The sequence below is a fragment of the Marmota flaviventris genome, chromosome 1 (assembly GCF_047511675.1).
Source record: "Marmota flaviventris isolate mMarFla1 chromosome 1, mMarFla1.hap1, whole genome shotgun sequence".
Taxonomy (NCBI): Eukaryota; Metazoa; Chordata; class Mammalia; order Rodentia; family Sciuridae; genus Marmota; species Marmota flaviventris.
This window is the reverse complement of record NC_092498.1, coordinates 202,968,530-202,995,550: the sequence shown is the minus strand read 5'-3', so window position 1 is coordinate 202,995,550 and position 27,021 is coordinate 202,968,530. Positions and strand designations below refer to the sequence as shown.

General features: G+C 43.3%; 1 protein-coding gene across 1 annotated transcript in view; it reads left to right on the top strand.

Moving 5' to 3' along the window:
- The window catches only part of Ltf (lactotransferrin), a 28,783-nt gene extending 8,768 nt beyond the window's left edge, over window positions 1-20,015 (top strand). The window contains exons 7-17 of the mRNA XM_027932252.2: window positions 2,516-2,694; window positions 3,137-3,311; window positions 4,199-4,353; window positions 5,864-5,954; window positions 7,133-7,180; window positions 8,407-8,562; window positions 10,687-10,828; window positions 14,960-15,027; window positions 17,287-17,471; window positions 18,318-18,507; window positions 19,796-20,015. Coding sequence (XP_027788053.1) covers window positions 2,516-2,694; window positions 3,137-3,311; window positions 4,199-4,353; window positions 5,864-5,954; window positions 7,133-7,180; window positions 8,407-8,562; window positions 10,687-10,828; window positions 14,960-15,027; window positions 17,287-17,471; window positions 18,318-18,507; window positions 19,796-19,830 — 1,424 coding nt within the window. The 3' untranslated portion in view covers window positions 19,831-20,015. The remainder of the gene's footprint in view (window positions 1-2,515; window positions 2,695-3,136; window positions 3,312-4,198; window positions 4,354-5,863; window positions 5,955-7,132; window positions 7,181-8,406; window positions 8,563-10,686; window positions 10,829-14,959; window positions 15,028-17,286; window positions 17,472-18,317; window positions 18,508-19,795) is intronic.
- The last annotated feature ends 7,006 nt before the right edge of the window (window positions 20,016-27,021 follow it).

Sequence of the window (27,021 nt, the reverse complement as noted above, 5' to 3'; positions counted from 1 at the left end):
TTCCCCAGGACCACTAGAGACAGCCCATCACAATTCACCCTGGCCCACCTGGGTGGACTTTCAGGATCTCCCAGGATTTGTGTTCTCATCAATCCTCTGCACATATTCTCATTTCCCCACAACAGTTTTTTCCCCCCATACATATATATTTGTTGTTCAAATGAAGGTTGTAAAGCAATCTCGTTGTTGGTTTCATTTGAACTTCTCTGACATCCAGTGAGTTGATTGTCTCAACATATTTGCTGGTAATTTGAGCTTCCTTTCTTACTTTGTAAACTTTGATATTTGCTGTTGAGTTTCATGCCTTCTTTCTTCATGATTTCAATTCACATATAGGAGGCTTTCTATTTAGTTATCAAACCACTGTTGGTTTTAGACTTTAGGAAGATCTTTTCTCAAAAATCTGTCCATATTGGGCTGGGATTATGGCTCAGCAGTAGAGTGCTTGTCTCGCACATGTGAGGTACTAGGTTCGATTCTCAGCACTACATAAAAAAAAAAAAGAAACACAAACAAACAAGTAAATAAATTAAAGTTGTCGTGTCCATCTACAATTAAAAAAAAATACATTAAAAAAAAACAAAAAAACCTCTGTCCATAGCGCCCTCTGTGGAATGGAAGTCTTTCATATTGACGGGCTCAAATCCCAGTTTTGCCTTGTTGATCTGTAGTTTTAGGGCCTTCTAAAGATGCCACCTTCACCCTAAAAAATCACAAAAATTTACCATAATAAGATTAAAGATTCCCCCACCCCATGCACATGTTTGTCTACATGTATACCTCCTAGGAAATTTGGCATGAATTTAGCTTAGCTTTTCCCTCTTTATGAATAAGATGATTTCCCCTATAGCAACAACTATAAAAAAATTTCCAACTTTTCCTTACTGGCGTGAGGAGCCAATTCTACATTAATTTTGTGTACATCCACCTGGATCTGTTTCTGAGCTATTTCATTTTATTGGTGTGTTCATATGTTCCTATTTCCCTGACTTGCAGAAGGTCTCACTACCTGGTAGAAAAAGGGACTCCCCTGCCCCAATAACCTTACTCTCTTTTTCAAATTTTCCTAGTTAAAATTTTTGAGATATTTATGAATTTCTTTAAAAATTATACTTTGTTTTGTTTGGGGTTATATAGAATTTAATTTGATCCATGAAAAATGGACTTATCTATAATGCTGAGGTGTCTGATCTATGATGATGTCAAATCCCCCCACATCTCTTTTTCTATCCTTTGATAGAGTGTAAATTTTTTCTCACTGTGTCATACAATTTTTAGTCTAATTACCAGTTGGTAATATAATGTTTCATGTTATTTTCTGTTGGGTTATTGCTAATAACACTTGATTTTTATGCATTGATATTGTAACTTGTTTTCCTTCTGAACTCTCTTGCCCTAAATTTTCTTCTTCTTCTCCTCCTCTTCCACCTCCTCCTCTTCCTCCTAAGTATGCTAAATTACTGAGCCACAGGCCTAGCCCATGTTATACTTAATTTAGTGATAGGGTCTTGCTAAATTGCTTATAGTCTCACTAAATTGCTGAGCCTGGCCTTAAACTTGTGATCCTCTTGCCTTAGCCTCCTGAGTCCCTGAGATTATAGGTGTGCACAACAGTGCCCAGCAATTTTCTTTTTTTTAAATATAATTTTGCTGTATGTATTTTGATTAAAAGCATTTGCCAAATTCAAGAACTTTACTAACCTCTTTAAATTACCAATCTCCTGAACTTCAAACAAATCACAAGTAGATGTTGAGCCCACATATACTTTTTTTGCATCTGTTAAAATTGAGATGACCTTATGTCTGTCCTTTAATCAGTTACTGGGGTGAGTGACTTTGGTTTTGTTTGTTGATGTTGGCTACTATTGTCCACAGAATCAATTGATCAATCTTAATACTGACCTATTAACACTGATTAAAAAAACCTGTTAGATTGAGTTAGCTAATGTGTTCTTTGGGATTTTTACATTTATATTCATAAACTAGGTCTGTAATCCTTCCTTCCTTCCTTTCACGTTAAATGACTTGGGCAGGTTTCTGTCGCTGTATATTCTGAAGCAGCTTTCATAGGATATAGATGAACAGCTCCCAAATCTGGCTGAACTCCTAAGAGCATTCTTTCCCCTCCTGTGAATGCCCCCAGTGTGCATAGTGAGTCAACTGTATTTTCTGCCTAAAGTGTTTTTTTTTTGGTCATTTTTACTCTTTCCAATGATGCTGGTAAGACAGCTTCCCCGGGCTTGTCTCTGAGAGGACCCTCTTGAGGCCCAACTGCCCAGCACAGCTGGGATCTGTTCTGGCCCGGCAGCAGCTGTGACCAACTGCAGGGCAGCCAGGATGATCAAGGAGGAGGATTGCGCCTCCCCTGGCCTTTGGGCTCTCTGGGGGCTATCTTTACCTTTCTGACTTATCTTTGGAACAATTCTATCTCTTCCCTTCTATGGGGACAAGGGCCCATGGTGGTGAAGAATTGGCTCACCCGGGCTGCTTCCCATTTCTCCCCTTCCCCCACCAGAGGACTTGCCAGACGAGGCAGAAAGGGACAAGTATGAGCTGCTCTGTCCAGACAACACCCGGAAGCCAGTGGACCAGTACAAGGAGTGCCACCTGGCCCGAGTTCCTTCTCATGCTGTTGTGGCCCGAAGCGTGGACGGCAAGGAGGACCTCATCTGGGAGTTCCTCCACCAGGCCCAGGTAGGCCCACCCACATCCTCCCCACCTGCTTGGGTTTGGGAGTGGGGAGGAAGCTTCCTTCCCTCACCTGCTACTTGCGAAGCCCATCAGTGCCCATCGCAGTTCACTGACTTATGGGACCACTCGCCCAGCCTCTGCCTTGGACAGAGGAGACTACAAAACGTCCTCTAGCATGTCCAACCAACAGCATCTCGGGCCCCAATGGAGGCAGGAGAGGGCAATGCCTATTCCCAGGACCTAGTAACTCTGCAGAGAAAAAGCTGAGGCTGCTCTTGTGTCTCTGGGATAGCTTGTCCCTCTGCAGGAGGGTGTCAGCTGAGGTCCCCACTCTCAGAATCTCTTCCTCCCCATTCCCGAAGTTCCCGATACTTATTGTCAACCTAGAGTTGTTGTCTCCTCTTTACTTATTGCTGATACTGTAATTCTCTTTTTCCTTAATTAGGAAAAGTTTGGAAAAAACAAATCTCCAGAATTCCAACTCTTTGGCTCCCCCAAAGGGCAAAAGGATCTACTGTTCAAGGACACTGCCCTGGGGTTCTTGAGGGTCCCCCCGAAAATAGATGCTGGGCTGTACCTGGGCTACGGTTACTTCACTGCCATAAAGAACCTGAGGGAAAGTGAGTGAGCCCTGGGCTGGGCCCTGAGGGTGGCTGGTGTGGGCTGTGACCTGTGGCTGTGGCCTCAGGGGTGGAGTGGCCCAGCTCTTCCTCTCTCAGCCACTCTGAGGTCTTCATCTTGGCAGTTCTGATGCAGGCGTGGGTGTCTTCTGCCGACCAAGTCAGGGCAATTTTGAGGTGTGTCTTCTAAAGAATGTCCTGGCTGCTGGATGAACGCTTTCATGTGCCCCTGTGTCTATCAAGATCCCCAGCCCCGATAGGAAAACCATTCAGCCTTCTATTAAGTGAGAAATAGGAATATGAACCAAGAGAGCCAGGGCCCCTGAGGGATGGCTCCAGAGGCCTGGTGGGACACCCGCTTATGCCACACTCTGAACTTGGCTGGGGACACTGCTATGGGAGAAGCCAGCTGTGGCTCTTCCTCTATGGGGGTTAGGGGTGGGAACCTGGGAAACCTGGGAGACTGTACTGCATGTAGTTCCTGATGGGACTCTGGTCCTTGGGGGGAGGTCAGGGACTGGAGGTCCCCTGGGTCATCTTTAGGGATGGACACTGGCTTCTGTGTCATGGAACTTTTGGAGAGGAGGGGCGGAGACATTAGGCATATCATTACACTAGATTGATGGATGGATTAGAAGCCAGGGAAGCTCTCCCAGGGCGTGGAAATGAGAAACACAGTGAGCTCCTTGGGGCCTGAAGCAGGGGTTGGGGAGGTGAGGGGTAGAGCAAGAGCAACTGTGTGGGCCTCACACATCCCCAGGAGGAGGCGGCTCCCACCTCTGAGCAGGAACCCTGCTCTGCGGAGGGCAGAGTTGGGATGGAGGTGGTGCTCGGGTGTCCCTGGCAGGCTGGGAGCTCTGCTCACAGGCTGTCACACCTCTCGACAGGGGAGGCAGATACGGCAGCCCGGCAGCGGCAGGTAGTGTGGTGTGCGGTGGGCACGGAGGAGCAGCGCAAGTGCACCACGTGGAGTGATGTGAGTGGCAGCACAGTGACCTGCGCCTCGGCTCCCACCACAGAGGACTGCATCTCCCTGATCTTGGTAGGTGGCCTGTGTCACAGGGTGCTCCTGAGAGCACCAAGGCCATGGGCATCTGCTTACGGTAAAGTTGATGCCCAAGAGGCCACTACAGGGCACTTCAAGGAAGGGATGCCAGGGAGAGCCCTTGGGGCCACACCTGTGGTGCTAAGGGGCATGGTTGTAGGTTTAAAAAAGCAGTTATTGTGGGGGTTCCACCTTTCTCATTGTAAGAACAATTTTGGATTATTGTGGGTAATTTGGAAAGTATGGAAAGGTGTGATGTAAAAACCTACACACTCACAAACACACAAACAAAAACAACAACCCCCAAACCAACCGTGGCCTCATACACAGATAGCAAAGATGGAAGTTTTGATAATTCTCCATCCAGGATTTCTATGAACTTTAAGTACACATACATGGTGATCCTGGATTGAAGCAGTTATGTAGTTTTTGAGGGTCTTCACTAAACATGGGTGTTTTCCCACTCGAACACTTACTCTTTGGAAACATTTTCTAAACAGTGTTTCAGAATATCTTTTATCCCAGCTCATTTTTGTCATGACCCTACTCCTTTTGGTCCCTTTGCTATTATCAATAATGCTATGATGAGAATTCTTGAATAGAAAGCTTCATCTCACATCTCCAATCATTGTGATATAGTTATAAAATATTATTACTGGGTCAAAGAGAGAACTTTATAATCCTGATGAATCTGTTCCTGTGTTAAGAGCATGGGCTCATCCAAGTTAATTTTAAAAAATTTTTTAAAATGATTTTTTTAAAAAAAATATTCTTTTAGTTGTAGATGGACACAATACATTTACCTATCTATCTATTTATTTTTTTATTTTTATGTGGTGCTGAGGATCAAGCCCAGTGCCTCACATGTACTAGGCCCTCACATGAGCCTCAGCCCCAGCCCCAGCCCCAGTGATTTCTGTTCTTTTATTCGGCACCTTTTTTCTGTGTTGCACTTTTTTTCTTTCTTTTTGGTACTAGGAACTGGACCTGGGGTGCTTAACCACTGAGCAACATTCCCAGCCCTTTTTATTTTGGGGCCCTGTCTTGCTAGTTGCTGAGGCGGGCCTTGAACTTGCGATCTTCCTGCCTCAGCCTCCTGAGATGCTGGGGTTACAGGCGTGCACCACACATAACAGGCACACACCTGGTTGTGTGTAGCACTTTGAGTGTAGTATTAATGAGCTGGGACCAGAGGGGCCCCACTGTTCCCATCTTTATCCCCATGAGTGAGGCTAGTTCAGGATGGTGTCCCTGGAGTACTTGGATACAGGAAGTGTTTTGCTCAGAGGACAGAGGGTTAGTGCAACGTGTCCTGTTTTTTTTTTTCCTAACTGAATTACCGGCACAAAGCATGTGGGGCTGGTAGAGAACAGTGCCCATGATGCCTCCTTTGGTTCAGTTCAAACAACCCGTTTCACTGGAATATCTGGCCTAAGGCCTCTCTCAGGGCTGAAGACAGCAACAAGGGAAACAGGCTCACTGCTGCTTATCTGCTTTGCCTCTGCAGAAGGGAGAAGCTGATGCCATGAGTCTGGACGGAGGATTTATCTACACTGCTGGCAAGTGTGGTTTGGTGCCTGTCCTGGCAGAGAACCACCGTAAGTGGAGTTAGCGTCCCTTCTTGGCTGTGGGGTGGGAGTGGGGTGGAGTGACTCTACTCACTGGGTCCAGAGAAGTCAAGATGGACAGCTACATTCAAAAGGAGAATCAGAGAAAGAATAAGCAAAAGGGGCCACGTTACCCAAGAAGCTCATTGCACTGTGAATTGACAAGGTCCATACTGGTTTCCTCTTCTTCTTCTTCTTTTTTATTTTTTTAAAGTTGTAGTTGGATACAATACCTTTATTTTGTTTCAATTAATTAATTGAACCCAGGGCCTCACATGTGCTAGATGGGTGCTCTGCCACTGAGCCACAACCCCAGCTCCTGGTTTCTTCTTCTTAATTAATTTTTTTTTTTTTAAATAAAGTATTGTGCACAGACAGGAAAGTGCATAGAAGCATACAACTCAATGACATTTCACAAACCGTCCCCTCCCCGGCCCTGCCTCACGGGCGCCCCTGTGAAGACACAGAAAGTTGCAGAAGCCTGTTGTGTCCTGCTGCCTCCAGCCCCCTTACCCCTTCTAGGTAGTCATTCTCCTGAATTAAAACAGCATCAATCAGAGCTTCCTATAGTTGCACAGAGAGTGTTTCATATCTGAGTTCTCCTGCTCAGTGTTTGTGATATTTATCCATGTAAGTGTGTAGTTATAGATTTTCTTTTGTTCTCACTGTTGCATAGTATTCTACTGTGTGACTCTACCTGGAATTATTTAACCATGTCACCGTGGATGGCATTTAAGAAATTTCCAGTTGGTGGCCATTGAGACTGGTCTCTATCAACATCAGCATCTGTGTCTTTTGTGGAAGCAAATATTCATTTCTGCTGCATGGAAATACTGGGACAGTATCTTTTTTTTTTTTTTTTTTTAATTTGATTCTGTATTATGGGGATTATTTTTTTGGGTACCAGGATTGAATTTAGGGACACTCAACCCCTGAGCCCCACCCCAGCCCTATTTTGTATTTTATTTAGAGACAGGGTCTCACTGAGTTGCTTAGCACCTTGCTTTTGCTGAGGCTGGCTTTGAACTTGTGATCCTCCTGACTCAGCCTCCCAAGCCACTGGGATTACAGGCATGTGCCACAGTGCCTGTCACGGGGATTTAAAAGTTTGTGACTTCTCAGTATATCTGAGTGTCTAAATGATGTGTTATTCATCCTCATTCTTTCAGAATCCCAAGAAAACAAGGACTCTGATTGTGTGAACAGACAACCAGAAGGTGAGTTGGAATCAGTCACTTTCAGGGTCAAGAGTAGGTCCTTGTTGCCGGAGGAGGGAGGATCTTGATAAAATTCACAGAGACATGGCCATAGAAACCATTATTTAGAGATACAAACAATTCATAGAGGAATGATTATAATTAATGTTTAGATTGCCCTTTAGTCTGGTGGAGAACTTTCATATAGTCCCTTATGGTACCTGATCATGTGGAAGACGCAGTATTACTCCCCCTTCTCATCAATAAGGAAGTAGTGGCCCAAAGAATCCCCAGTGTCCAGAGAATTAACAGGACACACAGTCTTTCCTTTGCTTGTTCAGTTCAAACAACCCATTTAATTGGGACACCTCTCTCCACGGCTGGAGGGTGTACCATGGCAGATTCTGGCTCTGAACCAGAGTCTCTTGTGCCACACCCAGTGCTCTGTGCACCAGCCCTACCTGCCTACTAGAGCTGGTGCTTGCTCAGCTTTAGAAGCCTCAACTCTTGTCCTCGTCAGGTCAGGTGCACTCTAACAGAGAAGGATGATGCCCTTGTGAACTCCCTCACTGTGCAGGGCTGGTTTTAACTCAGCACAGGGAGCTCTTTGGAGACATGCTCTCCTGCATCTATAAACCAGTTAATCTGGTGGCAGTCCCTGTTCCCATGTGATGCGTATATCGGGTTGTGATTTATGCACTGTTGGGGCTATTCTTGCAGTCTAAGGCTTATTGCTTTATTGATCCACATGTGAAGGTTTGTAACTCAGGGACATGTTGTGGCTGGTTGAGGACAGTCCCCTGTAATCACTTACAGGATCAGATTTTTTTTGGGGGGTGGTGGTACTAGGGGTTGAATTCAGGCCCCTTGACCACTGAGTCATCTCCCCAATCCTAATTTATATTTTATTTAGAGACAGGGTCCCACTGAGTTGTTCAGTGCCTTGCTTTTGCTGAGGCTGGCTTTGAATTTGCGACTCTCCTGCCTCAGCTTCCTGAGCCGCTGGGATTATAGGTGTGCGTCACCACGCCCAGCTTTTTTTTTTTGACTACTTCATTTCGGAGCCCAGATCAGTCTTCCCCCTGCAATAAGGCAGTGTCTTCAGCTTATTTTGGGCTACCTAACAATGCTAGTTATTTGGGTGAATCATTACCCAGCGATGCCTCGTGACCTGTGTTGGCCTGGGTTGCAGACCCTCCAGGCCTCCTGGAGGTTAAGATGTGCTCTTCTGTTGTCTGTTGTGCAAGGGTATCTCGCCGTGGCGGCGGTCAGGAAATCAGACACTGACATCACCTGGAACTCTCTGAAAGGCAGGAAGTCCTGCCACACCGCGGTGGGCAGGACCGCAGGCTGGAACATTCCCATGGGGCTGCTCTTCAACCAGACAGGCTCCTGTAAATTTGGTAAGGTGACCTGAGGGTGTCCTGGGAGGGTCATCTTGAAGGGCTGGTGCTGTGAAACCTCAGGGAAGGGAGCAGAGTAGGGGACTCACAGACTGTGGCCCACAGGTCTCTTTTGGTATAATTGAGTTCTCCCTGTGGCCACCTCCTGGAGTCATGAATGCTGAGAGCCATAGCCAAGTAGGAATGACATGGCATTTTTGGTTGAAAGGTGACCTTGCTCAGGGATTAGGGTGGCTCCAGGTTTAGGGTGGATCCTGCTGGATTAGGGTGGCTCCGGGTTTAGGGTGGATCCTGCTGGGAATAGGGGGGGCGTATCCTGTTGCCTCGGGCGCCCGCTCCTTGAGTTCCCTTGAGTTCTCGTGGGGGTTCTGAGAGAATTGGTACACAGAACCCGGTGAAGGGAGTGTATTTTCCCAGAACGTGCGTGTAGAGTGCGGGTGAGAGTTCGAGGAATAAAGAGTTGCTGTTTGAATCTACAAGGCTTTGTGGTGGCTCGGTTATTTTGTGCCCAGCCAGACTGCGGCTCATGGAGGCTCAGGGAGGTTTCCCACACACCTCTTTCCTGGTGCCATCTACCTCACTAAGGTAAAAGACTGGAGTATCATTTTTTTTTTCTCTGCACCATAAGAATGTACATAGATCATGAGAAGTACAATTGTTTTTTTTTTGTTTTGTTTTTTTTTGTACCTCTTGGAGACCCAAACCTAAATTCCTCACAGGCCCTGGCTTCCCATCTTGGGGGAAGGCAATTGTCTGCCTCCAAAAAAGGGGGTTTCTCCTTTTAAACAGAACTGAATTCTTACTCCATCCTGCAAAGGAACCTAAATAAGACCTCCAGAGCCTGGCTCAACCTGCTTCTGGGGTTTTCGCTGCCTCCCACATCCCACACTCACTTTGGTTGGCATAATCCATGCCCTGTCTGCTGTGGGCACAGTGATGTAGAGGTGGGTGGCCCATTGTCCCCATGGCTCACCTCTTGTGTAGGCGTCTCCTAGAGGAGCAGGGTCCTGGCTGTGTTATCACTGGGTTTTCGGTTCTGATGGGGGCAGCTTCATGTGCCTCTGCCCCTTCCCAGAAGTGCATGCTGTGGCTCCTTGTGCCAACCCCCCAGGTTGGCCCCTGTGCTGTAGGAAGCTAGGAGCTTCCCTAGGATGTGGTGGGAAGCTCCTAGCTTTTCCTGAGGCTGACACATAGTGTGGCTATTCCAGTGAAAGGGGCTGCAGGAATCTGATAATGGGTGACACGTGCTTACTAGAGCAGGGCTTGTCACCTTTATTTCCTCATTCCTTGGGTTAAATCACATCATGGGTTAATTCACATTAGGTTCAGCTTTAAGGAACAGAATCTCCCCTTCAAATAGCAGACACCTAAACAAGACAGAAATTTATGTCTCTCATATAAGTGAAGTCCAGAGGTGGATTGTCCAAAGCTAGTGCAATGACACACAGGGTCAGCAACCTGGTTTCAAACATCTGGCTACTCTGCCATATGTGGTTTCCATGCTCAAGGTCACTTCATGACCCATATCACAACTGGAGGTCCAGTCTCTGTTTCTACAGTCCAGGTTCAGGATAAAGAAAGGGAAGGAAAAGGGACAAAAGCACGTGCCACTGCCTTCTTATGATGTTTCCAAGGAGCTGACACCCAACAAGCCAGCTCAAGTGTCACTGGCTAGTACCTTGCCACATGAGCATACCAACCACAGGGCACCTGATAATTCTAATCTTTATATCAAAGGGTCCAATGCCCAGAAGAAAAGCAGGATTTCCATTGTTGACTAAAAGGAAAAATCAGATTCTGGAGTAGGCAGTCAGTAGGTTCTGCTATGGCACCATCATGGTCATCAGCTGAGTCCTCAGCTCAAGGCTGTGATGCTGGGACCCTCTGTGGTCATGACTTTCTTCCCCAGCCTCAATCAGGTTTCTTATCAGTCCTATAGTCTAAAGATTTTCTGATTTCTGGTGGGTCCTTGGTTGGTGGTAATATGTCACCTATTGTGACTGTGAATGTGTTCTTTCTGTCCTGGACCATGTGCTGAACTAAAACCAAGCTGTATCACCTGTTAGGTAAAGGCTGTGTTGATTCAGGTTGGAAGAACTGACTTTCCTTGTTTCTTTTGTTCAGGTGAATTCTTCAGTCAAAGCTGTGCCCCTGGGTCTGATCCAACATCCAATCTGTGTGCTCTGTGTATTGGTGATGAGAAGGGTGAGCATAAGTGTGTGCCAAACAATAAGGAGAGATACTATGGCTACACTGGGGCTTTCAGGTGAGTCTGTGACTGAGCTCCACCAGGAAGGGTCTGGTCTCTCATCCTGCAACACATTGTCACTGCAGTTCTAAGGGTCCAGGTGTGGCCTGACACAGCAGAGCCAGGAGCCATCCTGTGGGCATCAAATGGGCAGTACTAGTGAGGGTTCCCTCCATCACACCCAGAGTGGAGGCTGGACCAGGGTTGTCTGACCTCAGCTCTGCTATGCTCCTCCCTGTGCTCTGAGCCAAAGTCAACTGCAGCAGACCTCAGTATCCTCATTCTCAAAAAATTAAATGGGTTGAGTATGTGGTCTTCAAGTGCTTCCTACAATTCAACGTTGCGGGGGAGAATTCTCTTTCCCATGCCCTCTCTGAGATCTCTAGTGACTCTGGCCTTAGAAATGACAAAAAAAAAAAAAAAAAAAAAAAAAAAGTATTGCAGTGTAGTGAAGGGAAAAATCAACCAACACATAAGCTTCTCAGAATTCACAAGTTGTAAACCTAGAGTTGTCATAACAACTATCCACAGCCCACGTTATAGTTTTATTGTTTCACAGTGGTGCTATTGGAAGGGTGTAAAAAGGCTCTTTTCCCTGGCCCCTTTCTCCGTTCTCCTGGAGTATATTTCACCACCAGATGGCATCATGCGTCTAAGAAAGATTGGTCAAATGCTAGCCTTTGAGCTTTTAATGTGAATGCGGTAGCTTTTGCTGTAAGGATTGCAATACTCCGATTTGTAAAAATCAAACAAACAAAAATGTTTTTGGAATGTACAAAAATATCTTTAAGGATCTAAGGTTTTGCAAATGGAAAAGTTGTAATGGGATTCCACTCAGAAAATATTGAATAGACACATGTCTGATGAGACTGCGTCAGAATCATATGATCCTTTTTTCTTTTTCTGGACCTGTAGCAAAGTCTTATTCCATTGGAATTGTCTGCATTTTAGCATTTCTATGTTTACTGCTTTGTTTTTTATTCAAATTCTATTTATAATCTAGGCTGCAGGGGGAATTTTTTAACAAAATAATTGGAAGCTGGAACCAGAGGTCCTATTCACCTTTGCATTTATAACAAACACCCTATTACTGCTGGCTCTTTATTTCTAGTCTCTCACATGGCTCCCTATCCCTCTTCCACTCCACATCTTCACCTCCATTAGCATCCAATACGATTGTGTCATATTCATTATATTATTATGACTAACCAAACATTATTATCATATTAAATATGAGATATGATAAGACTATATTTCCCTTATTGGGCAAAGTTTTAATTTACTTTGGAGTTCATACTGTCCCCTTTCTTATTTGCTGAATTTTCTGAGCTTTCTTTATTCACTAATTCAAATTCTCTGCCAGTAATGTAATCTCTTACCCATGCACAAAGTGTACACACACTGGGTGCTGTCTTGCTTTCATCCCACACTTGGAGATGTTGCTCCTGCAGACCTCTACCCTCTGCCACAATCTGATTGGGTGTTCTTTAGGCCACCTTTACATGCGTGGTCTTAGGAATCCTCTTGGCCATCATCTGGGACTTCGCTCTGTGTTGTTTCTTGTTAGATGGCCTGTTTCCTGGATTTTATATCATCACCTTTCTTTGTCTTATTGGAACAGAGCACACCCCCCATCAGCTTCTTGACTAAGGATGAATAGAAATTGCTATTTTTTTTGAGTATTTGCCTGTCTGACATTTTTATTCTATTTTTGAATTGATTTATAGTTTGGGTAACTAGATCTAGGTTGGACATTTTTTTCCCCCTAGGAATTTTGATAAGATTTCTGAATTTGAGAAATAGCAACATTAGGATATTTTCATTAAACTTGCCTCCTAAAAACAAGCAAAAATGCTGGATTAAGCACATACACACCTACATTCAGACACACAAATTCTTAAAAGCACTAGATAACTGACAAAATAATAAGGAATTATCAGACTAAAATCTAGGGAGGGAATAGGAATTCAGAGAGTGAAGTGGAACCACTTCTATCCTTATTTTGGTAAACTTGACCCTAAGAAATTACCTTACACCCTTAAGGTGAGAGAACCAGAAGAAGCTTCCATGTCCACTCTCAGTGGATTTTAAGTTGCCTGGAAATTTCCTGAAAAATTTAAGCCATGGACCAATTCTTGCATGGATTTGCAATTCAAACTTTTGCCTCCTTGGATGGTCCAGAAATATATATATATAAAAGTGGTTCCAGATTAATTGTCTCTCTAGAAACCTATCTGGAAGACAGAATCCTCAGATTAATTCTCAAAATCTACTTAAAAATTCTCTTTCAATGGCAATGAGCAGTACATGGTAAAAAGTTACTATAATAATATTAACTGAACACATAAGAGAAAAAAATTGCTTGATGTAAAATTCAACAGAAAAAAAGTATTTTTTAAAAGGAATAAATAGAACTTCTAAAAAGGAAAAAAATATAAAAATAAATATGAAAGAAAAAAATGAACTATGTGATCCATTAGTTTAACAGGAAATAGCTAAAAAGGAAGTTAGTAAGGTGGAAGATATGAAAAAAATAAATTATCTGGAATGTATCACAGGAAGAACAAACAATGGAAAATATAACAAATTTAAAAATTTAAAACCACTAGTACATTGTCATTATTTCTAGAGTTGCTGTTGAGAAATGAGGTATCATTTTTGATTACTGGTTCTTTGTATATGACTTTCTTCTTGAAAATGTTTTGAGCTACTTTTTATGGCAAGTTGTTTGAAACTTCAGCATGACATTTCTTTATGTGAGTCTATTCCCAATTTATTAGATTGGGTTTTTGGTTGACCATTTCATCTGGAAACTCAAGTTATTTAGTATGGGGAAATTCTTATTTCTTTGACTATTTCCATCCTTCTATTTTCTCTTTAAACTTTAATTTTTCTGGATTATCATCTGATTTCCTTATTATTTATTTTATTATCTTTTCTTTATCTTACAGTTTCTGGGATATCTGCTCACTTTAGTTTTATATGGTTGAAAAGAATTTTTATGATGATGATTATTTTTTTACCTTCTAAGAACTCTTTTTGTATTCTGACTATTCTTTTTTAGAACGTCCTATTCTTGTTTTATGAATTTCTTTCTTTCATATCTTTAATAATATTAATTATAGTTAAAAAAAGCTTTATCATCTCTCCTACATTGTTTCTGTATCCTTTGAGTGTAATTGTTTTGATCTCCATTTCTTGTGGTTTTCCTTCAAATATTTGATGGCCTCTGACTGTCCATATTAAGAGTTGAGGAAAAAAAAAAAAAAAAGAAGGAAGCTCTGGTGCTGACTGTTAGCTCCTATCAGTTACCAATCTCGGCAAGCACTGGGTCTTCCTGTCGGGTTACTGGTTCGAGTCATTTCATTGTGAGCAACCAATTATCAGATTCTATGGTTATTGTTCTTGAGTTGATCAGATTCCCCAGAACAAAGAAATTTACTATCTGCTTCTTGGGGGAAATCACAGCCCCGACAACCAGCCTTCTGCAAGCTGAGTGGGGGAAAAGGGCTGTGACTTAATGTTCTAGAATATAAATTTTTCATTTCACTCTTTGTTTTCAGTGTTCCATGTCTGCCTTCAGCTGTGTTTGATTCTCTAGACTATAGTACTCTTTAGGATCAGCCTCCCAGTGGACAAACCTTTACCCCTCTGCCAGGGTGAAGGAGGAGGTGCATGGGATGTGGAGGTGCCTTCCTTTCTCAGCCACTTTCAGTGATGTCTAGAGCACCAACTGCCATGCCCCCCACCCCCACCCCGCCCCGGGGGTTCTGCAGTGCACATTAGCTTTCTTCTGAGTTTCAACCCCTTCCAGCTTATGGTACAGCTTTCTTGGTTCTGTTAGGTCAGTAACTGCTCAGCTATTTGCCGTCTGACTTCTGAAGTGGATTATATTATCTTCTCTTTCTCTCTCTCTTTTTTAATGGGTTTTAACAAAATCTCATCAATGTCATTTCACTGGGACTTTTAGAGGAAGGGAGAGAACACAGATGTGTTCTATCTGCCATCTTAAAGCATAAACTCCCAGAAATATTTTCATCTTTTACATGTTTACTTTCGTGTTTCCGTTTTTGACATGCATAGTATAAATATTTACAAAAATTCTGTTTCTCTTCTCTTGTAATGTATTGTTTTTTTGAAACTTCTCAGGTGCCTGGCTGAGAAGGCGGGAGATGTTGCATTTTTGAAAGATGTCACTGTCTTGCAGAACACTGATGGTAGGTGAAGATATTTCCCTTCCTCTTTCAAAACAGAGTCGTTGGCATCACAACACATCTCAGTGTCTGGTTTTGCAGTGAGGAGGCATTCTAGCAATTCCCAGATTGACTGAAAGAATTCCAAAATTTGACCTTAGTTGGCAACATGGTCACATCTGTAGGTGATACAGTGATTGTGAAGCTGAATTCACACACATACACACACACACACACACACATATACACACACCATACTCAGTAGCAAAGGTCTCCCTGGCTTTGTCTAAGCTGAAGAAACTCACCATCTGCCTGGACCAGATCACACATACCTATGAGTGTGGATGATATGGATTTTTAAAACTGAACATATGAAAATAATATTTCCCTTTTAAAAAAAAGGAAGTAGATCTGGGCATAATGATGCATGCCTGTAATCCCAGTGGTTTGAGAGGCTGAGGCAGGAGCATCACAAGTTCAAAGCCAGCCTCAGAAACTTAGCAAGGCCCTGTCTCTAAGATATCAAAAGATCTGGGGGTGTTGCTCAGTGATTAAACACCCCTGGGTTCAATCCCTGCTACCAAAAACAAATAAATAAAAAATAAAGTAAAAAAGGAAGTAGAGGCCTCATTCAGCCTCATGCGAGCCTTTGTTCTGGAAGCTCCTTGGGAGAGAGTGGGGACAAAAATTACAGGTGGATGAGAAAGGTAATTCACCAGCCGATGGTAGAGCAATCACTCTTCTGCTCTCCAGTTGGGAAAAAAAAAAAAAAAAAAGCTTCTTCAGTTATTTGCTGTCTTCCAAAAGCATCTCCCTTCTTCAGCCCTGCTCTGCCTCCCACCCCTCAGCTTTAGCAATGGCTGGCTATATTGTTCCCTAAGAACAGCCTCCACTTCTGCCTTCCTCCTTCAGTGAGCCCTGTAGTCAGCCACTTCTCCCCTCTCTTCCTGCCTCTCCTCTTGTCTCCTGGAAAGGGATTAGAGGCAGACCTGTGGGTCCAGAAGGATGTCAATATCAAATAGTGGGATCTAGAGGACGGTGAGGTGTTTCCTTAAGGTGGGAGGGCAGGAGAGACAGACAAGCAGGGCCTGAACGTGAGCCCATATGTGCGCCCACAGACACATGGGAAATTGCATTTAGGATCTATGGCAGTCAATCAAAGTGGTCTCCAGGGACCAGATTGATGTCAAATTTAATTTCAAGGCCTCTGGTACTATCTTTTATTGGAACTGAGGAAACATATTGGATAAATCCTAGAAATTCCTATCCTTTCTCTGGTTACACTGAAAGCATTTGAAAAGGAAAGGAAATGTTCCTCTTGAATATAAATGAGCTATAGGTTGAGACACCTAATTAAAAAATCTGAAATGCTCCAAAAGATTTTTGAACACTGACATGACACCCCCAGAGGAAAATTTCATGCCTGACCTCATGTGATAGGTTCACAGTCAAAATTCAGGCTAGAAACACTGGAAACACCGTATGACATTATCTTCAGTTCATGGGCATCACAGGTATATGAAACATAAATGAAATTTGTGCTTCGATTTGGAACCTATTCCCCAAGATATCTCATTCTATATAAGCAAATACGACAAAATTTAAAAATAAGTTCAAAGCACTTCTGATCCCAGACATTTTTGATTAAAAAAAAAAACCTCAACCTGTTTTTTTTTTTTTTTTTCCTTTCTGGAATTCACTGGAAAATATGGCATAGATGGAGCATTTTCTTAAAAAAAAACACAAAAACTTAAAGAACTTTTAATATCTTTATTGATATACAATTTGCAGACTATAAGTTTCTCCCATTCCAAGTGTGCCATTCAGTGGTCTCCAGCCCACAGAGCTGTACAGCCACCAACAAAGCAAAGAGCACTTGAAAACCCCTTGAACAGCCACCTACCCCTAGTAGCATCACCCCTCCCCACTCCTTCCGCACAGGTGACTGTCCACTTTCTGCTTCTGTGGAGCTGCCTACTCATGCGAATGGAATCATGACTTGTGGTCTTTTGTGATGTCTTCTTTCACTTAGTGTTTGAGGCTCATCCGTGTGTGACCTTGGCTTCCTTTTATTGCTCAATAGTGTCCCACTATATGCTAATGTTTGGTTGTCTGAAGTTTGAGTCATTGCCCAGAACAAAGCTTTCTTTTCTCTCCCTCACAGCACCACAACCCCAGTGAATATATTTTTGAGAGGTCAGTGGGAGGGTCACATCCACCCAGAAAGACCCCTTGACCACGCAGGGCAGATGTGACTGATACCACCTTCTTTTGTCTTGGTAGGAAAGAACACGGAGGCATGGGCTAAGGACCTGAAGTTGGATGACTTTGAACTTCTGTGCCTTGATGGCACCCGGAAGCCTGTGACTGAGGCTCGGAGTTGCCATCTGGCGGTGGCCCCAAATCATGCTGTGGTATCTAGGAAAGATAAGGCAGCACACCTTGAACAGGTGCTGCTGGATCAACAGGTATGGACCACCGGGGCCCCTGGCTTGCTCTTAACTTTGTGGGCTCCTGTTAGGTTGGGCAACCCCTGAGCCAGGTGACTCAGCCCGCACAAGCCTTCTGGGTCCCTCCACTCGACGCTGGTGGGAGCACCATTTGCTCTGAGCCATGGGGAGTCTCAAGGAGAACCACAGAGGCTTCTGACTCTGGGCTTCCTGGGACGGACTTGACTTCTGCCCGAGTCTCTGTGCCCCTGGGCTCCCATTCCCTGCGTGGCTAAGAGGCAATTACCATCCTCTTCTCTCAGAGAGTGGTTACTGTGGCAGTTTCCCCGAGGCTGGGCCACTGAATAATGTTCTGGACAAGGTCCCTGAGACCACAAACTCAGAGCTTTTTCCATAGATGTAGGTCCATCAATGTCAATGTGATCTGAAGGAAACCCTAAAATTTCCTGAAAATCTGAGATTCTCTACTAGAACTTCTATTTTTATATCATGACATCATTACTCCAGGGGTGCTTCCAAGGCAATGACCCTGGGTATGGAGAAGAGGCTGTGTGCAGCTAAGGGAGGCTGAGTATCCTGCCCTGGGGCAATTGCCTGGTTGGTGGAAAGACTGATTCTCTGAGAAAGCTGACATGTTAGAATTTTCTAGGTGATCAGTTCTTGGAGGGCAGGCCTCAAAAATACTCAGCTGTCACCTAGTCAACTGCAAGAAGGTCTATGGAAAGAGGCCAGAAATTTAGAAGGGAGGAAAGGTGGCAGGAGGTGAGATCAGAAGTGGTGTGAGAATGGAAGAAACAGCCTCCCAGTTCATACATTCTCCTGTTTCCCTTGGCTACTCACGTACTGTCTGACCTTTTGACACAGGTTAAGTTTGGAAGAAAAGGCAGTAGGTGCCCAGGAGAATTCTGCCTGTTCAAGTCTGATACCAAAAACCTTCTGTTCAATGACAACACTGAGTGTCTGGCTAAACTCCATGGCAGAACAACAAGTGAGAAGTATCTGGGACAGCAGTATATCACAGCCGTTGCTAATCTGCAGCAATGCTCAACCTCCGGTAAGAGGACCCTAGAGAGCATCACTGAGAAACCATCGCTGGTAAAGGTCAAGATTTTAGGGTCAAAATGCATCTTAGAATGCACATTCTCAAAAGATTCCAATGTAGGGCCGGGTAATCCCAATGGCTCCGGTGGCTGAGGCAGGAGGATTGCAAGTTGAAAGCCAACCTGGGCAATGGTGAGGCCCTAAGCAACTCAGTGAGACCCTCTCTCTGACTAAAATACAAAATAGGGCTGGGGATGTGGCTCAGTAGTTGAATGCCCCTGAGTTTGATCCCCAGCACCCCTCCCCAGCAAAAAAAAAAAAAAAAAAAAAATTCAAATATAGGGAAACTTAACCAGGGAAATGTACCGATCATAATTAAATCCTTTAAAAATATTTAGAAGATATTCCAGAGTGTTGTAAGTCTTCCAGTGATGATTCTCAAGTTCCAGCAAGCTTGACACCTCTGTGCACGGTGATCAACCAGATTTGTATTCCTGGTCCCTCACCCAGGGAGGCAGAGGCTTGTTCTCAACTCAGAACAAATTTGCCTGTGAGGGAACATTTAGCAATGCCTGGAGACATTTTTGATTACCACAATTTAGAAGATGCTGCTGGTATCAGATGGGTAGAGTCCAGGGATGCTACTAACGAATATACAGGACAGCTCCCCACAACAGAGAGTTATCACCAGGCTCCAAAGGTCAATGGCGTCAAGGTGAGAAATCCTGTCCAGGACTGAGGCACATTTCAGGTCATTTGATGCTGAGGAGGACCACATTTTGATAACTACAGCTTCAGTCAGCAGGGGATTATGGAGACTGTGTGCCCTTGAGGGATGCTGTCTCTCCCTGCTGACCCCAGGGGCAGTTCTCAGCATGGTGACTCATGCAAAGTGGGAGCTCGGGAAGTGTTCGCAGAGGGATGATTGAGTGGGTAGAAGAACGTGGTTGCAAACAAATTTGCATTAATGGCTCACTTTCTGGAACTTAGAGGACCACTACTCGCCTTGTGAACCTGAGAGTGTGACAACTGATCACTTGGAGATAGTAGGGAGGGGTGGCAGTGTCCCTTAGGCCAGAGCAGGGGAACGCCCTCGCTGGTGAAGGCTAGACATGCCTGTGTTCTCTGGACACTGCAGTTGCTGAGAGAAGAGATGGGAAAAATGTGGGAGAGGCCCGCACTGACTCACGGGGGTGGGAGAAGGCAGAGGAAACCGTTCCAGTGCCCTCCTTGGGTTATTGACTTAAAGAATTGATTTAAACCATCAGTTTTTGAATCTCCTGCTCTGTTGTATCCCGCAGAGCTCCTGGATGCCTGTGCTTTCCTCAAGAAGTAAACCCCAAGAAGACAGACCAGCCTCCCGGAGGGATCTGCAGCCCTTCAGGGCCCACAGCCCCCGAGCCTGGCTGTGCAGAACCTTGTCCTCCCCTGGCTAAGGATGAGGTTTGCCAATCCACAGCTTCCACAATTCCCTGCTATCATCTTAGGAAGAAATAAAATTAGAAATGCTTTTTGGTTTTTTCTCTTTGTAAAGCATCGTTCATTTTTTTTTTTTTCTAGAATTTTATTCTGAAGCCATGTGCCTTTCTTTCTTTTGCAGTCTTGGGCACAATGCCCAGTGGTCTGGAATCTGGGGACAGGCCAAGTGACTGTTTTTCCCAGGGAGATCTGATTCATTCACACAGTTGTCTCTGTATGTGTGTATATGTGTGCCTGCAGTCCCATGTGTATGTGTGTGTCCAGGCCGTGTGTGCACATGCGTACATGTGTATGCCTTAGCATTTGTGTGTACACGTGAGGGTGTGTGTGTTTTCTTTTTTTAAATTGATTTTTTAAAAAATACATGACAGTGGAATGCATTACAATTCTTATTACATGTATACAGCACAATTTTCCATATCTCTGGTTGTATATAAAGTATGTTGACACCAATTCGTGTCTTCATACATGTATTTTGGATAATGGTATCTATCACATTCTACCATCCTTGCTAATCCCCTGTCCCCTCCCTTTCCCTCCCACCCCTCTGCCCTATCTAGAATTCATCTATTTCTCCCATGCTCCCCCTCCCTACCCCAATATGAGTCAGCCTCCGTATATCAGAGAAAACATTCGGTATTTGTTTTTTGGGGATTAGCTAACTTCACTTAACATTATCTTCTCCAACTCCGTCCATTTACCTGCAAATGCCATGATTTTATTCTCTTTTACTGCTGAGTAAAATTCCATTGTGTATACATGCCACACTTTTTTATCCATTCATCCACTGAAAGGCATCTAGTTTGGCTCCACAGTTTAGCTATTGTGAATTGTGCTGCTATAAACATTGATGTGCCTCTGTAGAAGGCTGTTTTAAAGTCTTTTAGGTATAAACCAAGGAGAGGGATAGCTGGGTCAAATTTCCAGGGAATCTCCATACTGATTTCCATATTGGCTGCACCAATTTGCAATCCCACCAATTTGCAATGTATGAGTGTACCTTTTCCCCCACATCCTCACCAACACTTAATGTTGTTTGTCTAAGCACCAAAAAAAAAACAAACAAACAAACAAAAAAAACAAATAACCCAATCAACAAATGGGCCAAGGACCTGAACAGACACTCCTCAGAAGAGGTTATACAATCAATCAACAAATATATGAAAAAATGTTCATCATCTCTAGCAATCAGAGAAATGCAAATCAAAACCACTCTAAGATATCATCTCCCTCCAGAGTGTGAGTGTTTACAAGGTAGGACAGAAATAGAGGATATAAGAATACAAGGATGAGTGAAAGAAACTGGATATAAGGAAGATTCGAGACTATTTGGTATTTAAAGTAAATATCATCTGGTAGAGTAAATGTGTAAATTTGGACCAAATAGGGAAATGCATGAAGACTTCTATACCTTGGCCTTATTGGCTCTCACCCTCTGGTTAATCTCTAGTTACCAGCTTTCTATCCTTTGGCTCCCCCACGCTCTTCAAGCTGACCATCTTTGCTTTCTTCCTTTCCCTTCTCTCTCCCCTCCTGTGATTTGCCTCTGACCTAGTCACTGCCCTGAAGTGGTTCAGGAAAAGGACCCCATGTCTTCCCATGATCAGGTGAGGGACTTCAGCCGTCTTCCTGTGGCCCTCTGCTGCTCACCCTGCTGGCCGTGTGCTCCTGGGAGCCCACTCTGCCACGACACCTTCCCTTCCTGCCCTGCTGGCTCACATTCCTTGTGATAGAGTCGGTCTCCATGGCCCAGGTGCCTCCCCCACTCCAGGTCGTCTCTAAGCCTGGCCACACACCTCTACTGGGGTGGCTAAGTCCCCACCCTTTCTCTAAGTTCAATTCCTCTTCTCGCTTATTTGCCATATTTTCTCGTGTTTGTTTCCCTCTTTCCCTGTGGTTCTGTGAATTCTACAAACAAAATACCTTGTGGATTCAGAGTAATCCAATTCCTACTGAATAATAATAATAAAAAAAAATTCCTTGAATTTCAAACAAATCCTATGAATGTTTTTTCCCCAGGGTTTGTATACACCCCCTCCACCCCGTGTCCTGGACTCCATTTCTTTTTACCAATGCAATCATGAAATCCAATTTAACGTTTTTCATTGAAAACAGTCTTTATTTCTTATGTCCATAAAAATTACTGGACTGAACTCATTAACAGGCAGGAGGAATCGAGGAGCTGAGGAATGGTGTGGGAATTGAGAGGAGGTTTTCAGAGTGATTTCAGTCGCGCTCCACGCCTCCCTAGGCTAGTTCCATGTTAGTTCCCTCCCATTTCTTTCTTTTTTTCTTTGCAGGGAGGTACAGGGGATTGAACTCAGATTGAACTGAGCACATCCCCAGCCCTATTTCATATTTCATTTAGAGACAAATTCTCATTGAGTTGCTTAGTGCCTTGCTTTTGCTGAGGTTGGCTTTGAACTCAGGATCCTCCTGCCTTAGCCTCCCCAGCTGCTGGGATTACAGGAGTGGGCTACCATGCCTGGCAAGAACATTCTTTTTAAAAATATATTCATGTCATGATGTGTTGCAGGGCCTGATCTTGAACCCTCATGGAGGAATGCTTACCTTGCTCATTGTGCAGCAGCGAAGTCCTAATATAGAATGCTATGTTTTGGAGCAGAGTGCTGTCAGAACACTGGCAAGCACCATTTCCTTGTTCCTTTCACAAGAAGTTATTCCCCTGTTGGTATAAGGCTGGCCTACGTGGCAGTTTCTGGACTCTTGGTGTCTGGATCCTGTAAAATATGTGGTGTATCACCTCTGGCCTATCATGACTGTTATATGTAAATTGACACACACACACACACACACACACACACACACACACATATATATATATATATAATTTTTTTTTCCTGTGCAATAAAGCAGACACAGTTCTCAGTTCTCTGAAACCATCTCCAGAAGTGTTTCTCCATGCCCTCAAGATCCCCATAGTTGATGCTGGAAGGACAAACCCCTCAGCAATGATGCATTATTCTGACTTTTTTTTTTTTCTAAAGAGAGAGAATTTTTAAAATATTTATTTTGTAGTTTTTGGCAGACACAACATCTTTGTCTGTATATGGTGCTGAGGATCAAACCTGGGCCGCATGCATGCCAGGCGAGCGCACTACCGCTTGAGCCACATCCCCAGCCCTCTGATTTTTTATTTTGACAAAATTCTTAACTTATTAACAGCCAGGAGGAACTGAAGAGCTGCCATGACACCTTTCCAATTTTATCATGGAAAAACTTGCAGAGTTGCATGATGAAGTAAATATAAGGAAGTTCATTTTCTGTATTAAAGAACATGACACAACAGTTGGAAAAACATGCAGACCATCCACATGTAAGAACAGAGACAGATCTCTAAGATACATTGTTTGTTAAAGCAAATTAAAGAGTAGGACATTCAATGCAAACATTTCTGTTGAAAACATATATGTCCTTACTTTTGCAAAAAAAAATGTTAAACTAGACAACAATAACATAAAGTGACCTGCAGGACTGGGGCAGACAAGTGGAAGGGGCAAGAGGAGAGGGAGAGCACTCACCTGAACTCACCTTTTTTCTGTGGCGTTACGTTTTGGAAGCATGTTAATGTTTTACAACAGTATTCAAAAATGGTGAGAAAAAAAAACCAAAACTAAATTCAAGTAAAAACAAATGAACTGAAACTCAACATAACATAACCACTGCAAAAACAGGGAAAAGGGAATCCCTGTAACATTTGAGCATGGTAATTTAACTAGAAAGCTGCAGTCTAGGAAAAAAGAACAAGAAGTGCAAACAAGTTGTGTTTGAAGGTGATATGAGGGTAGCAATTCTGAAACCTTTATATGTGTGTGTAGAATTGAGAAAATGAGCGTTGATTTGGGGACCTCCAGTTACCATGAAAGAAAGAAGACAGGACTATGGAATGGGCAAAGTGAGGCACAGCCTGCCTCTTGGGCTGGAATGGGAGGTGTCAGTGTGGACTCAAGCACTTTTTTTTTTTTAGTATCACAGGTCAACTAATGAGAAGATTGGAAATTTTTTTGGGGGGGTTGTTCTAAACATTTTGCTTAATTGGGGCTTCCAAGTTGGTATCCTCCATTATTATTATTATTATTATTTTAAATTTTTAGTTGTAGATAGGCACCATGCCTTGATATTTATTTATTGATTCTTATGTAGTGCTGAGGATGGAACCCAGGGCCTCACACATGCCAGGCAAGGGCTCTACCACTGAGCCACAAACCCAGCCCACTAGTACTCTCCATTATTACCATTAATTGCAAATGTTCATCTGTTCATGCTGATATGTAGTGAGATTTTACATATTTCATCTTTGCAAATGTCTTCACATAGTTAGGTGCTGTCAAAGGCTAATGCCAATTTGCAAACATATGATTTTTTAATTGTTTATTTTGTCTGTAGTTTGCACCTTAAATGTCCCCTAAAGACCTGGCTGCCAAGTGTTAAAGACATGGCTGCTAGCTGGTGGCTCTGTTGGGAGGAAGTGGAACATTTAAGATGTAGGTCCTAGTAGAAGCTTGTTAGGTCACTGGGGTGTGCCCTTGAAGGGGATTTTGAGGCCTGGCTCCTTCTTGTCTCTTTCTCTTTCATTTCCCAGCTGTGATGAAGTGAGCATTCCCCTCTGCCAAGTGCTCCTGCCATGATGTGCTGTTCTGCCACAGGCCCAAAGCAACAGGTCCAAGTGACCAGACATCAAAACCTCAGAAATCATGAGCCAAAATATTTTTTTTTATTTGTTCCAATTAGTTATACATGACAGTACAATGCATGTCGACACATCATACACAAATGGAGTATAACTTCTTTTTCTTCTGGTTTTTTCTTTTTATAAGTTGTTTACCTCACTTCTTTTGTCACTGTGATGGAAAGCTGACTAATGCAATATTTATTACTTGAAAGATACTTAAAAAATTCTATGAGCTTCTTTTCTGTTTCTTTCTAGCATGGCATGTCATTAGATTTGAGGTCACTTCCACTTGAAGTGCTTCAACTTCACAGTTTAGTTGGTTTTGAAATATGGAAATCTTTATTGTCCTTGCATGGAGGTTTAAAAAACACTGACACTCTAGTCTGAGCTTAGATAATAAGTCTAATGCAAACATATATGCAAATGGGATCTCATTTCTAATGTTAACTTCGCAGCATGGGATAGCACATAAGACGGATAAACATTCTTATGATTCAAACGTTGGTTATCAAATTTACTGTGGTATGTTTCATATATAAGTGACGTTCTGTCTTGTGATTTTATGTTACATTTCTTAAGAAACATAATCAAGTCTAATCTAATCTAATCTAATCTCCAACCATTTGGTGTTCTAGGAGGCAGGTGAGTACAGTTATTTTTGTTTCATTTTTTTTTGACTGCTGTAATCAAATATGGTTTAATTAACTCATCCTAAGAAAATGGCTTTCCTTGCTTGCCTAACAAATGAGCCCTTCAGAAAATCATTTTCAGTTTCTGTTTTGGGGAAGAATTTCTGTTGTGATGAGCTATTCCACTTTAACATTTCTAATTTTTCTGACTTTCCCCCCTGTGAATTGGGAACTGTGTGTTGAGTGCTTATTGTAAACATGATAACACACAATGTGTTCTTTAGCATCACATCTTGAGTCTGTTTTGTGTTGCAATAATGGAATTTTAGAGACTGAGTGATTTAAAAAGAAAATGCATTTTTTTCCCTTATAGTTCTGGAGATTGGAAAGTCCAAGGTCAAGGAACTGGCATCTGGTGAGAGTCATTGTGCCATGTCACCCTATGGCAGAGATGGAGAGGCAAGATGGCCCAGGAGAGCAAGAAGGGGCCCATCTTGCTTTATCAGAAACCCACTTCTGAGATAACTAACTCACTCCCGTGATAGTAGCATTAGTGTATTCATGACCTTTGGGAAACCTAATCACCTTTTAGGGTCATCTCTCAACACAGTTGTATTGGAAATTTAGTTTCTAACACATGAACTTTGGGGAACCCATTTTAACCATAGAACATAATAGATACAATGCTTTGCCATGTAATCTGATGACAAAATAATCCATGCTCCCTAGTGTCATTCCAAGTTCATGTGGCATTCTAAGTCCATGTCTTTTCTCTTGTTGTCACTGGATCTACAAACACTGCTTATAAACATAAAATGAAGTCTTACTGATTTCATGACGTATCGACTGGGAACACTGTTGCAGTGAACCTGTTCCCTGTGGCTGGTAATGTACCAAGCAGCAGCTGGAAGCCACCAGAGTGGCACATACAGACTGTCTCAACTCCTAACAGCCGTTGGCCATACACATGTAAATGAACACGGCTGTAAGCCAATAAAACTGTCTATGGGCACTGAAAAGTGAATTTCATATGATTTTTATGTGCCATGAAATATTATTATTTTCTGATTGTTTTCCTGTTTGAACATGTAAAAGTCATTTTTTGATCATGGGCTGCAAATGGGCGAGAGGCTGAATGTGGCCCCAGGGCAGTAGTTTGGTGACCCCTTTTCTAGTATCTAGACATTGGTTGTCTGTCTCCTCCCTTCCACTCCTTGAGGTGGGCTCTGCTCCCTGATGTGCCAGGTCCAGGTCCTCAGCATATTCTTTTTTTATATTTTTTTATTGGTTGTTCAAAACATTACAAAGCTCATGATATATCATCTTTCATACATTTGACTCAATTGGGTTATAAACTCCCATTTTTACCCCAAATACAAATTGCAGAATCACATCGGTTACACACTCACATTTTTACATAATGGCATATTAGTGACTGTTGTATTCTGTTACCTTTCCTTTCCCCTACTATCCCCCGCAAACCTCTTGTCACTCCAGGAGGGACATTGTGCTTTCAGGTCTGGGGAGAGTGGAGTCACAGCCTGAGGTGATGCCTGTTCCCCACCCCCACCCCCACCCCCAGGAATTGGCTTTCACCTATAAAGGGCATTCAGAATCATTTATTTGATCATTGTTTTCAGAAATAACCACAGGCCTGTCCTGAGTGGGTGAAAGAGGAGGCCTGGGCAGTGGGACACCCGGGGCTTCACCCAGTCCTGCTGTGTGT